At 33.0% G+C, this 13,526-nt stretch overlaps 4 protein-coding genes across 4 annotated transcripts; 2 read left to right on the plus strand and 2 right to left on the minus strand.

The window, feature by feature from the left end:
- The first annotated feature begins 1,817 nt into the window (after positions 1 to 1,817).
- On the plus strand, positions 1,818 to 2,600 carry LOC112699975 (UPF0057 membrane protein At4g30660). Its single transcript, XM_025751747.3, has 2 exons — positions 1,818 to 1,996; positions 2,308 to 2,600. The coding sequence occupies exons 1-2, from the start codon at positions 1,907 to 1,909 to the stop codon at positions 2,443 to 2,445; spliced, it is 228 nt and encodes a 75-aa protein (XP_025607532.1). The 5' UTR covers positions 1,818 to 1,906; the 3' UTR covers positions 2,446 to 2,600.
- A 1,124-nt stretch (positions 2,601 to 3,724) lies between these two features.
- LOC112752371 (putative F-box protein At2g04810) lies at positions 3,725 to 4,840 on the minus strand. Its single transcript, XM_025801543.1, has one exon. It carries the CDS (start codon positions 4,838 to 4,840, stop codon positions 3,725 to 3,727), a length of 1,116 nt encoding a protein of 371 aa, XP_025657328.1.
- A 1,663-nt stretch (positions 4,841 to 6,503) lies between these two features.
- On the plus strand, positions 6,504 to 8,908 carry LOC112699991 (uncharacterized). The gene is made up of 3 exons (XM_025751748.3): positions 6,504 to 6,869; positions 7,033 to 7,451; positions 8,007 to 8,908. Exons 1-3 carry the CDS (start codon positions 6,740 to 6,742, stop codon positions 8,640 to 8,642), a joined length of 1,185 nt encoding a protein of 394 aa, XP_025607533.1. The 5' UTR covers positions 6,504 to 6,739; the 3' UTR covers positions 8,643 to 8,908.
- A 638-nt stretch (positions 8,909 to 9,546) lies between these two features.
- LOC112700008 (uncharacterized) lies at positions 9,547 to 13,277 on the minus strand. The gene is made up of 4 exons (XM_025751749.3): positions 11,406 to 13,277; positions 10,543 to 10,613; positions 10,055 to 10,451; positions 9,547 to 9,945 (listed from the first exon to the last, which is right to left on the minus strand). Exons 1-4 carry the CDS (start codon positions 11,523 to 11,525, stop codon positions 9,751 to 9,753), a joined length of 783 nt encoding a protein of 260 aa, XP_025607534.1. The 5' UTR covers positions 11,526 to 13,277; the 3' UTR covers positions 9,547 to 9,750.
- Between the last annotated feature and the right edge of the window lie 249 nt (positions 13,278 to 13,526).

Below are 13,526 nucleotides of genomic sequence, written 5' to 3' on the forward strand. Positions count from 1 at the left end.
ACTTCAAAACGAACATTTTTACTTGAGCATCTAACTTTACCTGTAAAAAAAAGAAAAGAAATAATTACATAATTTTGATAACTATGGCATGAATTCATAGAAACAAGAAGAATTTGGGTAGTTTTGAGTGTAGAAGCTCTGAAACTTGAGGTTTAGATCGGAAGTTTTGAGGGACTTAAAGACTTTGATTATGAAAGTGCTTTTTTTCAACATTCTAAAACTGAATGATAAGTCAAATTAGGAATTAGATGATGATGATTCACAGGGAGATCGGTGACGAGGAAGTATTTGTCGGGAGTGACCATTGTTCTTCTGATTTTATTGTTGTGCCAATGGCATCGAAAATTGAAAGTAAGAGTGAATTTGACCACCGTCTGTGGTGGTGTTGGTGCCAAATCCGTCATTGGAGGAGGAAAAACAAGCTTCGACCCAAAAAAAAGAAGAACAAGAACAAAAATCCCAACAAACAACCCCTTCATCGACCAGATGATCCTTAAGGAAAGAGGTACTCACCAAACGAAGTCGTTTTGAAGGAGGGGGACTAATTTGTTCCTGTTTTGAAAACTTTACCTCTACGTACCGTTTTAAAAACTCTACCTCTACGTAGAACATCGTAACGGCCTGGTCAATTCAATGGGAGTCCAGGTTAGATTTTTTTGTTGAGTTTAACAGACCCTAGTTAATAGAGACCTAGATGTCCAATTTTTTAAGAAATTAATATTTGAAGAAAAAAATGTTTGCGGAATAAAAGATTAGGAACTTATTTGTCATTTTTTCTATTTTTAATTAATTGTTAGTGTGTTAGGTAAATAAATTTTTAATAAATTTTATTATAAGAGAATTAAATTTTAAAAAATGTTATTATAAAATAAAAATGAATCTCTTTTTATAATAATGAAGAACTAATATGTTAGATATAAATAATTTTTAAAAATTTATTAAAAATTAAAATATTTAATTAGATTTTATTAGACTAATTTAATTAATTAATTATTTTTTATTTGACATTAAAATAAGAAAAAAATTTAAGAATTAGCAATTTTAATTTGTATTCACCAATATTTTTAATTAGCAATCTAATATTATATTTTAGTTAATATTTTTAAATATTATTAATTAATTATTTGTTAAAAATAATAAATTATATTAATTCTAAAATAAATTAAAAAATGCTATGGGTAACGTATAAGACTTCTTAAACATTTCTTAGCGGTTAAGATGATTACTCCTTCTTAGTTAAATATTTAGTTCTTTTAAAATTGTTAAATTCTTGTGACTCATCCTTTTCGTATAAATATTAAAAAATAATTATTTTAATTGGTGTGATATTATGTAATTGAACACACTTAAAATTATTTTATATTAACAATATATTAAAATTAAATTTAAAATAAAATAATAAATAAATCTTTAAAAATTTATATTTTGAGTAGATTAAATTCTAAAAAATATATTAATAAATTTTTTTATTTTAAATTCTTAATTATAAAGACTAATTTAAAAATAATGTATTCACATGTATTATTCTAAAAAAATTTATTAATATTTTTTTGAGCGACTAATCTATCAAAAATACAAATATTGAGAGATTTATTTATCCCTTTATTCTTAAATTTATATTTTATATTAATTTTAAAATTCTCCAAATATAGATTTTGGATTTGGACGTGTACGAATCTAATCTTTCAAAAGTTCCATTGGCCTTTGAAGGCCTTTGTAGACATTTTCCATTTAATTTAATAATAATATAAACAAACCATGAATCTCCACGTGTAACACGTGGCATCTTGGATCTTGGTTGATATAACTTAAACTTAGTAGTATCAAATAACAACCAACAGTTTCCATTCCAAAACCCCAATCCATTCAACCAAGAAGAAGAGAAGCTTATCAGAGTCAGAGGAAAATGCCAACCCGATGTGAAATTTGCTGCGAGATTTTGATCGCCATCTTGCTCCCTCCACTCGGTGTTTGCTTCCGCCATGGTTGCTGCAGTGTATGTCTCCATTTCTCACTCTCGCCACATCTTTTCTCTTTGGATCTGGACTTCTAGGATCAGATAATAACACCCTTTTACTTATTTTCACTGTTTTTGTAGTAAATTTCTCTTTTTTTTTCTTCTGGGTATCATTGTTTTTATCTCTTTTTGATCTAGCTACTTGAAAGTAGTTATTTTTCAGTTAAATGGGAATTTTTTTTCAGTTGGTATAATATTTGATCAATCTGGAGTTGTATGCTACCATTACTCTATTGGTTGTGTGTGTTTCCCTTGTAGATTTATTGATAGTGGATGCATATTTTTTGCAGGTTGAATTCATCATCTGCTTGCTGTTGACTATTCTAGGGTATATCCCTGGGATAATTTATGCACTTTATGCCATTGTCTTTGTTGATCGTGATCAGTACTTTGATGAGTATAGGCGCCCTCTCTATGCACAATACTAGCACCAATTAATGTGGGGTTGTGTCCCCTTGTTCCCTTTATGTACCCTTGTGTTGCATCTCAATCTGAAATGGAACTACACTAAATTTGTTTTTATCTATATATCATTTATGTGAGAACAAGCTTTTTATTCAAGTTATAATGTTTGACACTGTTATTCAGTTTGCTATGATGTTCTTCAAATTAGAAGTAAAAAAGAAAAGGTGATTACTTGTAACACATAATACACAGATTTCTACCAAAAAGGACCAGAATAGATTACTAGGAGGAAAGAAAAAAGACAAAGTATTTGATAGAGTTCTCTATGAGAACTTCATTGGATGGAGCTCTCTAAAATATTTATGAATTTCCCCCATCTCACTATCCTATATTCACTTATTGGCAACAAAATTTTAAGGAATTTATTAACAACCTGTGAGGGCGATTCATGCACTCCCACAGAGCACCTCCACCACCATAAGTCCATCATGGACGATTCTTGGAATTGAATGGGATAGTATCTTGTGATTCTGGTGTTGGTTATAGGTGCTGATCAGATCAACAATTTTTTAGAACTCTGTGGATAGGGATTGAATAAAATGTCTTAGTAATTTGTTAGGTGTTATTGATTTTTCCCAATTTAATATTTGGCTTGTTGAAAGGTGAAATGATATTTGAGATTCCAAGATTCCAAGCTCATTTGAATCAGAGTCTGTTGAGAAAATTTGCAAGCAGATATAATCTTGGGAAATTTAAAATTCTCAATTTTTTTAAGTAACTTTTTCTTTTTTTCCTCTCCTAGACCTATCATGATGTTTTACACTGGGAGAAATTATTTTTCTTACTATTCTTATACCAAGAGCTGAAATTTTCTGTGACTTGTGAGGTAGAATTCGGTGTTGCAGATTTGATTTGTGGGAATTGATTAGGGAAAATTAGGTGCTAAATTTGTAAATAGAATAAGAAAATTTAGAGGGTGAAATTGCGAATATAAAAAATTGAGATAGGTCAGTTTTAAATTATTTTGACAAGTCCATCTAATGGAACTCTTCTTGAAAGCTCCATAGAAGACTTTGCCCAGAAAAAAAAAAATAAAAAATATACTGTAATGTGTCATATGCACTGAAAAAAAAGCTAGTGAATCTTAAGTTCTTAACATGATTCTTTGAATTGTCAGAGAAGAAACAAACAAAATTAATTACAATAGAACCATATCATTCTAAATGACAAATCCTAAATTACAATGGAATAACAAAGATAAGGGTGGATATCAGATATAGGCATATAGCATAATCGAACATTTTATGCATGCAAGTTATTACAATCCTGTGGAACTGGAACTACCCAAATTGGTGGAGGATCAATCCTATCTGCACATTGCATGAGGCTCTTAACATATTTCTCTTGAAGATTAAAAACACCCCAATCATGCCCACCATACATGTAGTCCAAATTCATCTCTTCCCATCTATCATCTGTGAAGTAGATTGAATTTGCTTCACACCCCAAACAAGCTTTAGCATCCATTGATACAGATTCATTAGCACCCAAGAACAGAATTTTATCATGTAAAGATTTCATCTTTTTCCACTTCTTGTCTTCAATATCAAGCTTATAAACAGTAAAATATTTTGTTCTATAAGGACAAATCAATGGTTGTGTATCTTCAGAGGATAAAAGATCTCCTTCTTCTACTACCAACCCATCATCATTAACAAAATTCCCAATAAACCTTTTTACCAGCAGGATATCTTCCCCAGATACCACCAAATACAAATTTGTTGAGAAGTTATCTCCAAGATATGGTCTCTCCTCTTCATAATTCACCTCCATAGTTGGTGTTAAAAAAATCCATCTTGTAGGAATTGGCCCAGAAATATTCCAAACTTCAATAGAACCATCTTGTGTCAAGGCATAAAGATGGTTGTTGCTGAACACAATATCACAATAAGATTGTCTATCATTAGAGAGTTCAACCCAAGTTGTAGAGTTGCAATAAGCAATCTTATAGTTGCAACCATATATGATAGCAAGAGTGTAGCTTGAAGAAGAGGAATAACACATCAAGATTGCTTTGACTATGAAGGTTTTCCTTAAGTGTTCAGCAAAGTAAGAATATGTGAGAGGGTGCAAGAATGAAAGGGGAAGAGGTGGTAAGTTAATGGTAGTAGAAGAAGAAGGATTTAGAAGGAATGGAACTCCATTCTGATCCAAAAATCCAATCCAACCATGAGAAGAACCAATACACCATGCTCCAACATGATCCTTCAACATGTTCTTCCACTCATAACGCTTCTTCTCTGCTAAATTGAAGATGCTTCGGTCAACAGTTATAGGATCATCATCATCATCAATAAGGTGTGTTTGTTGAATGCTTGGAAGAATGGCATAGGGAACTGAGAGAGAAAGAGAAGCCATTGAAGTGTGAGTAGTATTTTTTGTTCTTTTCTTGACACGGTTTGATTCTATGGAAAAAAACTGAGGGTTAAACTTTAAATAGACTCAGGTATCTACATTAAAATAGGAAACTAATATCTTATTAAAATTTAAAATCTCATTAAATAAGATAAAATATTGTTAAAGATTCAGCACGTAAATAATATAGGAGAAAGAATTGAGTAGTCTTAACTCTAAGGATTAAAATTGTTAATTTAATTTAATATTAAAAAAAGCTGATTTCTCCAACATCCCAAATAATTAAGAGCAATAAATATTCCTTTTAGTTAGCATCAGTTACTGTTATATCATTAATAAATTAAAAAAAAATAATATTTAAACCCAATAATTTATATTTTCTTATTTTTTTAAATATTAATTAAAATTAAAAATATATTACACATTAATTCTCATACTAAAATATCTTTTTAATTAACTGAAAAAAGATTAAAATATCTTTTTGAGTATATTACAAACGGACTAAGATCTTTTTTTCAATATATATATAAAAAAAAACACAATCTTTTAGGATTAGTTTCTAAACAAACCAAAATACTCTTTTAAGTTAAAGGTTGTTGAATTATATTAAGAATTTTTAATTTGAATATAAAAAGATAAAATCATATATTTTAAAATATACACCAAAATGGTTGAATACCGTTAAAGATTAAATAAATTTCGTTTGCTTCATAAAAAAATCATATATTTTAAAATCTACACCTAAAAAGTTACTTTACTCTTCTAAAGATAACAATTATTCTTTTTAGTTGGCAACAATCAAAATTGAACATGTAATCAATTAAAATTACAAAATTGAACATTTATTGCTATATAATCAATAAGTAAATAAATTAAATTTAAATTCACTAATTTATAATTTTACTCTAAATATTCATTAAATTTAAAAATATATCATATATTAACCAATTAAAATATTATTTTAATTAATTTGAAAAGACTAAAATATTCTTTGAGTAATATTATAAATCGAATAAATTATAATAAAAAATTTGTGAAAACTCAATTGCAGTCAATTCTACGTCAAGTTGATAATTAAAAGCCGTCGGATAAAAATTTAGTCAAATCAGTCAAATTATTTGACCACTCTCAACTATCAACTTCACATAAAGTTAATTATACTTGAGTTTTCACCTAAAAATTTCTAAAGATGATAATAAAATAATAATATTATATCACATTATATGATTTAAATTGAATTGAATCAATTTTAATATAAATCTTTTAAAATCAACCCTAAATATCTAATAACTCATACATTCAAACATTATTAATTAATCATATAAGCTTATTTTAATATTTTTAAATTAAACCTAAAAGATTTTTTATTTTTTTAAGAATTAATTATAAGAGTATTTTAATCTGTTAAATATTAAACTTATCATTTTAAATACAACTTAATTTAAATTTAAATTACTAAAATATCTCTTTAAAATTAACTACTATATATTTATATTGTTTTATATATTTTTATTTATATTTTATATATTAACATATATTTAATTGATTCGATGATTGATTTTTTTTTTAAATATAGGATTATTACAAGATTTGCATCATTTCAAAAAGTGATGTACTTGTCAATTTAGTCCAATAAATAATAACGGTTATGATTTTGGTAATAATTATGTAATTGGGAAGATGAAAGAGTAGCATGTGAAAGAGGGAAAAAGTTTGGACCTTGGAAGCATCATGATTTTCGATTCATATATACGATTCTGATAGAGTTAGAGTCATGATGAGAACACTAATTGAATCAATGCAGAATCAGAATCAAAATCAGCAATCACATTTTCCTAACCCTCCTTAAAATCCAGATTTCCAAACTCAACTGCTTCTTCAACCCACAACTCATTCTCCTCCATGGACTTCAACCACCGAGCTATTGGGGTTACGCCGCCGCCGCCGCCACCGACGCAGTCCTTATACACGGCCTTCCCTCCTCCCCTTCCTTCTCCGGCCATTGCCGTCTACTCCGACCGATTGTTGCGAGGTAAAGTTTCAGTCTTTTTCTTTATTCAATAACGCCTCCTTTCTATGCATTTGTGTTTATATTCTCGTTCTAGGTAGCATGTTGATTCTAAAGGAAGCTCCTTTTTCGCGTTAGAAACGTAAAAAAGTTTGCTTTTTTTTTTTGAAACTGTTTTCTATTTAAGGTGAGTTTCTAAACATGGTTTCAATGCCGCTGACCAATGCGGTTGCCGGAGACTCCATGCGGGAACTGGAGAAGGCGCAGATACGGCGAGAAATGATTGCCAGCGGCGTTGCACGGAGGATTCAGCTTGAAGCTGAGGTGAGGAGGGAGCTCGCCTTGGAAGCATTGTTGGGAATTCTTCCAATGCAGAGAGGAAATCTGAGTGAATCAGTGCAGCTGCGGCCACCACCACCACCACCGCCCCCGCCACCGCCACCGCGTCGATCCTTGGTTGAGGAGAGAGTGGCAATGAGTTTGAATAACCCTTTTAATAGTACATTTGCCCCACCAAAATCACAACAGTTGCAGCAACTAATGGCTCCTGTGAAGATAGAGCCTTGTCTTGAAGAGACTAGCAAGAAGGATAAAGTGATCATACTGGTAAGTGTGGACTAAATACCCCTTCTGTTATATACTTATATCTCACTTTTCATTTTGTGTTTGATGTGAACAAGGTTCCTTGCATTTATATCTTCCTTATTCAAGTCAAGAATAAAGTTTTCAATGGTGTGTTTGTTTGTTTTGGTGGAAATTTTCATGAATAAAATATATGTATAAAATTACACCTTGTGTTCATCATGAAACTTCCATATCAATTTAGCCCCAACCAAATGTACCCTTATTGTATTCGGATAAGTGTGCTGGCTTAGTTGACTAACTAGTCAATTAATGGTTTCTAGATTTTTTGTCAGCTGGAAAATATGCCAGTAATTAAATTATGGTGCAAAAGTGAAAAGTTGAAAGTCTATGTTAAAAGGGGGTTTGACATGTTAAAAAATGGTTATGGCTGGTGCTTATAATTTCTCAAGTTGAAGAGGTGATAAAACTAAACAATCTAGCTCATGAGTGCTGATTATTCAAGGTTAGTTCTATGTATTTGGTGATGAAGCTCTTAATTGACGAATGAACATGTTACTTTTGATTATCCCATTGCAGGGCAAGCCAAACCCAGCTCTCCATTCCGGAAAGCAGAAAGCTGTAATACCCCGGCTTGATGAGCATCATAAACCCAAGGAAGTGTGGAGTTGTGCGCTATGTCAGGTTAGTGCTCCAAATCAGGGAGTCTTTAGTGCACATCTTCAGGGTAGGAAGCACAAGGCCAAGGAAGCATCATTGAGACAACAGAACAATAGTAAGAGCACCGACATGTCAGCGTCGTCAAAGAGAAGAAAGTCTAATGAGTTTACTGCATCCATTGCTGCCACAATATCAAGGTCAAGCGCAGAAGCAGATCAGCAGGTGAAGAATCTAAATATGGTTGATACAGCTAGAGTAGAATCTAAAAAAGAGGAGCAGCCTGAGCAGAACAGGCAAAATATAGAACCTCTGAAGAATAAGAATGGTACAACAACCACCATTGGTGATCAAGCGGAGAGAAGAAATGCATTAAAGAAAATACACGCGAAATTTTGGTGTGAAACGTGTCAGGTTGGAGTTTGGGCAGAAGCTGTGATGGAAGACCACTTGAAAGGGAAAAAGCACCTGAACCAAATGAAGAAACTTGGCGCAAACCATTCGAGTTCCGCATCTTCCGACATCACAAAAAGCTCCTGTCAATTTGATCAAAGATAACAACAGAATAGCCAAAGTTCACAGTTTGTTCAGTGATGAATGGAGAGAGTGGGACAGGAACTCTAACCACATCCAAGGTGCTGCAAAATTTGAAGTTGCAAATGTTTACTTGTATGGTATCCATGTCATTTTGTATATTATTAAGTTCTTACTAACTCGGTAATGTAATTGGAACTTGGATCACTACAGATGATTTGGTTCAGGGAAACGGTACATGACATTAACGTATTGCTACTAAGTAAAATACTCTTTCCTTGTTTTTGCAATTATCTTTCAAGTTGGAACACCACCAAAAAAAAGCTCATTTTCTTCCGGAAAGTAAAAAAGGTAGAAATTAACTGTTACAAACTTGATCAAGAGGCTTGAAACTTGGTAGTTGGAGTTAACAAGGGACTCCACTCTCTGCTGTATTTGGACGTTAGCATCTAAATGTACAAGAGAGTAAACGTTCAATGTACAAATTCCAAAGTGTTCTAAATGCTGCCTCAGCCATGTGAACAAGCCATGCTATTCCGGGATTTCTAAGCAACTTCATGATTGTGCCTAAACGCCAACATCATAGCCTTTATTGCATCAAATTAAGGTAAGGCCCCTTGTTAAGCATAATGAGACCAAGACAGTTACTAGGGTGGAATTTGATTTGAGAAATAACTTCTTATCTGAACTAGAAAGGACAGAAACAATGAGATGGCAATCTCTCACATTGTTTATTTTCAAGTTTAGTAATTGCTTAAAATCCCCATTATGTATCTGCTGTAACACTCTACTTTGTAAGTACTGCCATTACTTTAAAAATTACCCAAAGGATCAGTTTTAACATTTAAGTGCTTAAAAACACCATTTACACACCAAGTGGTTCCAAATCCAGTCTTGGACTATTTGCAATGTGAAGACTGAAGAATGATTTCTGAGAATAACTTCTCCATTTCATCTAATATTATATATATATATTTTAACACATGATCCTGTATGCTATCTTTTATCTTTACAAAATGAAGCATAAAACTAGAAATGTTTTTTTGTTGAATGTAACCAAATATGCTACATATAAAGGAAGACTAAACATTCCAAAGGGTAGGAATTCAGCCTAGCATTATTATTCTTAAGATCAAACCCTTAATGCCACCTGGTCTTGCCATGAAATCTTCCTCTTCCCTGTTCTGTTCGATCCGTCTCCAATGTTTCTACAGGCTGAAAGCATGATATCATTCTGCTGCTCGTCGCCTACAACTCGTTGCGTACTTCTCTTTGGTTCTTCAATTACCATGGGCTCACTGTTGTCCTGTAATTCCTCCTCTTCTCTCTGCACATCATTAAAAGAGAGAGAGAAAAAAAGATGAAACTATTAGTCTGCAAGAATCAAACATGGAAGGGGACTTATAACTTAAACAAAGCATGTGCAAATTAGTTACCGAAATTTGGTTCAGGTCGAAAAATGGAGTCATATTTTTCTTTGAGGCTTCCTTCCCATTGTGAATCCTATCTTTATGATTCAAGTCAAGCACCGGCGCAGTTGCAGGAGCATGGAAAGAAGCAACTTTTCTACTTAAAGTCCTAGCATTCTGGTTCAAATCAAACACATGGCATGTTTTTGGCAATGAGACTTCAACCCCGTTGGAAACCCTTTCTTTCGGGTTCATCGGAGAAGCATTTGCGAGACGCGAAGTGGATTCCTTCCTATTGTAATTCCTTCCCTTAGGGATAACTGGAGCTTGCATTTTGACCTTTTGTGTCTGCAAAACTACTTGCTTTTGTTGAGGCTTTGGTGAAGGGTTCTTCAGTAAGTATTTGTAACGTTTCCTCAAAAAGCTGCAATTGCAAGAGTGTTGTTGCTGAGTATATATACAAAACAGCAAGAAATGAAAAACCACTACCACTCAGAGGCAATACAACACATTACCGGACTTCAGCTGATAGTATCAATTTTTTCTGTTTTGTGGCCTCCAATTTCCTCTTCATAGCTTCTGTGTCCTGAACATATTAAGAATATAATATGTATGAGAATAATTTTATAAGAAAGTTTTCAAGATTATTCTATGAAAAATAAATCTTGTAGGGCAATTAAAAAAGAGACTAGCATGAGAAAAGGTGAAAAACAAACACAACAACTATCTAAATTATTTTGACAAAATTAAGCAAATTCAGTTTCAAAAAGAGGAAACCAGTAAACAATTAATAAGGTCAAGATTATGTAAGCTCAAAGTCCATATAGAAAAACATGGTATTTGATCAAACAAAACGAAAGCAAATTAAGCTTAAGGACCACCCCAACCCAAAAAGAAAAACAAACAAAGGGGAAGAAAATGAACATGTTCCAATAGCTTTAAGGAATGACACAAGAACATACTGCTACATAAGACTTTTTTACATTTTTACACTGTTTACAAAAATACTCTGAATTTTTGCATATGGGAATCAAAGACTAAGTATACCAAAAATCTTGGTTTTGTAGGAATTTGAAGGAGGGGGTAACCAAACTAAGATATATATATCAAGTTAAAAACACATAACCCCATCAAATCAGAAAAACAGGTTTAGTCTAAACAAATTATTCAAACAAGCAAAATAAAAACAAAAGATAGATAGATAGACGGTTCCTTTTAATGTTCCCTCCAACAAAAACCTAAAATTCCCAACACAAAACCACCCTAAAGCTAAATTAACCAAAGGCCACACAAGGATACCAAACGAAACACCAGATCTAACGAAAACCCACAATTTAAATTTCCAATTTTTGGAAAAGGTTAAAGGAAAAGATGTCACCTTTTGCAGGTCCTCATAGTCCTGCAAGAGACTCTGGTGCCTCAACCTGGTCCTCTGATCCTGAAACACATCATAACGAGAAGACTCCATAGGTACAACAACCCCTTTCATCTTCTTCATCAGATCAAGGAAGAGAAGACCGAGATACAGCTACAAACAAAAGATGAAAAGCAGAAAGAGAGAAAGAAGATAGGGGCGGTGGTGGGTGATAATGAAGATGATGATGGACAGAGAAATTAAAAGGAGAGAGAAGATGAAGAAGAAGAAAAGAGGGCAAAAGAAAGAGAAAGATGGGAAAGAGGCACAAGAGAGAAGAGGGTGGGAACAGGTAAGAAGGTTCTCGCTTTCCCTGTTTTCTCTGTGAAAATCTCTGACCAAGACAAAGAACCCCAAAAAGCCCACATAACTCGGTGAAAAAAAAAATTGATCTTTTGGAAGACCAGTGATGAAGATGGGATTTTTTTGGGGTCTTGCAGAAGGGCAATTCGGGGAACATAGTTTGATGAGAGAGAAAGAGTTGAGTGTGTGAGTGAGAAAGAAAGAAAGCCATGTTGTATTGTGTAAGGTGGGTTTGGTTGGAGGACATTTGAACACATCTAAACTTCTCTTTCTTTTCCTTTCTCCTTTTGTTTTCTCATTCTTTCTCTCTTTCTTTATTTGTTTTTATGTTTTTTTTTTTCAAAACATAAATTTTGGTCCAGCTGGGCCATTGATGAGAGAGAAAGTTTGTGTTTTTGATGGGAGAGAGGTGGATGCGTGGAGTTTCCATGTTTCTTCTCTCATTTGTTGTTGTTGGCCTCTGTGTAGAGAGAGAAAGACATGAGGAATGGGTCAGACAGAGATAGATAGAAAGAGAAAGAAAGAAATTTTGAAGAAATTAAAGATTAGGGGGCTGGAAGAAATAATTAAAAGAAAAAAAAGGATGATGAGGTAAAATGAAATTGGCAAAAATAAATGGGATGATGCTGTTTTTCTCTGCTTATTCTGTAGCAGTTGTTAGTTGGTTAGAACCTTATTTTTAGGCTTTTGTAGGGTTTGAATTATGAGTGCTTTGTTTGGTCTGTGAATTGAAACTCTCATGGTGGTGGCCTTTATGAATGATTAACAAAGATGCCTTTCACTTCACACTATCATATTCTATATTTATATGTGGAAAATGTGCATTTACCTGCTTACCCTTTTCCCCTGCTTTTCCCACCCTCATAAAAAACCAATATGCCTTCTTTTCATGATGAAGTGGATCAAGTAAAGAAGAAAAAATGATGGAAGACATTTTGGCAGTTGCTCCATTATTTTGTGGTAGTGATCCGGAAAAGGAGGGATATAGATAGAGGCTAATGACCAAATTTGCCCCCACACTTTAAAGTTTGTGAATGGATGGATTTGGTATTTTAGTAATAACACAGCTATATGAACCTGATTACCTGAATCACAGTCACTATCTTATTACTTATATCTCTTAATATATTATAATAAATGTGCTGCACCATGTTGGTGAATGGAATTGGAAAGATGCTATGGCATGCCATGCTAGCAGCACCTACTTTGTGAGGAGTAAGAGTGACAACAGCCTAGCTATACCTAATTGCCGCTACTGATATTACTGTTAATTGAAAGCTCCATCAGCATTCACCATTCTCTTGAAAAAACTAATGGCTTATGGAATGCAATGATGTATGGTGGGGGCAATTTGGTTGGTGTTTCTTACTCTTAACCTCATGTAGTGGTACAAAACGTGAAGCCAATCAAAACCAAACCATACTTCTTTCTACCCACCATAGCCATGGGTATGGTAAAGGCTTTGGCAGAGTCCTATACTGCTATTGTATTGTAAAATAATAGACAGATTCTGGTATGTGAACTCAGAACAGCAGTTAAGGTTAAAAAACATAAAGCTGCTAGTTAAGGTGCCTCTTGATGTTGGAGCCTATTATTATTATTATTTTTTTTTAAATCAATTGTCGGTCACTTGTTTGATTGTTTCACACATCTCTCTCTCTCTTCCTGTGAAGGGTGTAATGAATAAATAAGAGAAGAGTCCAAGTCCATCTGCTTAATGGGGACCCCTATCTCTTTGCAATTACTACTAGTACTGAAATTAAAGTTCATTTCATTTTCTTT

The sequence above is a fragment of the Arachis hypogaea genome, chromosome 1 (assembly GCF_003086295.3).
Source record: "Arachis hypogaea cultivar Tifrunner chromosome 1, arahy.Tifrunner.gnm2.J5K5, whole genome shotgun sequence".
Lineage (NCBI taxonomy): Eukaryota > Viridiplantae > Streptophyta > Magnoliopsida > Fabales > Fabaceae > Arachis > Arachis hypogaea.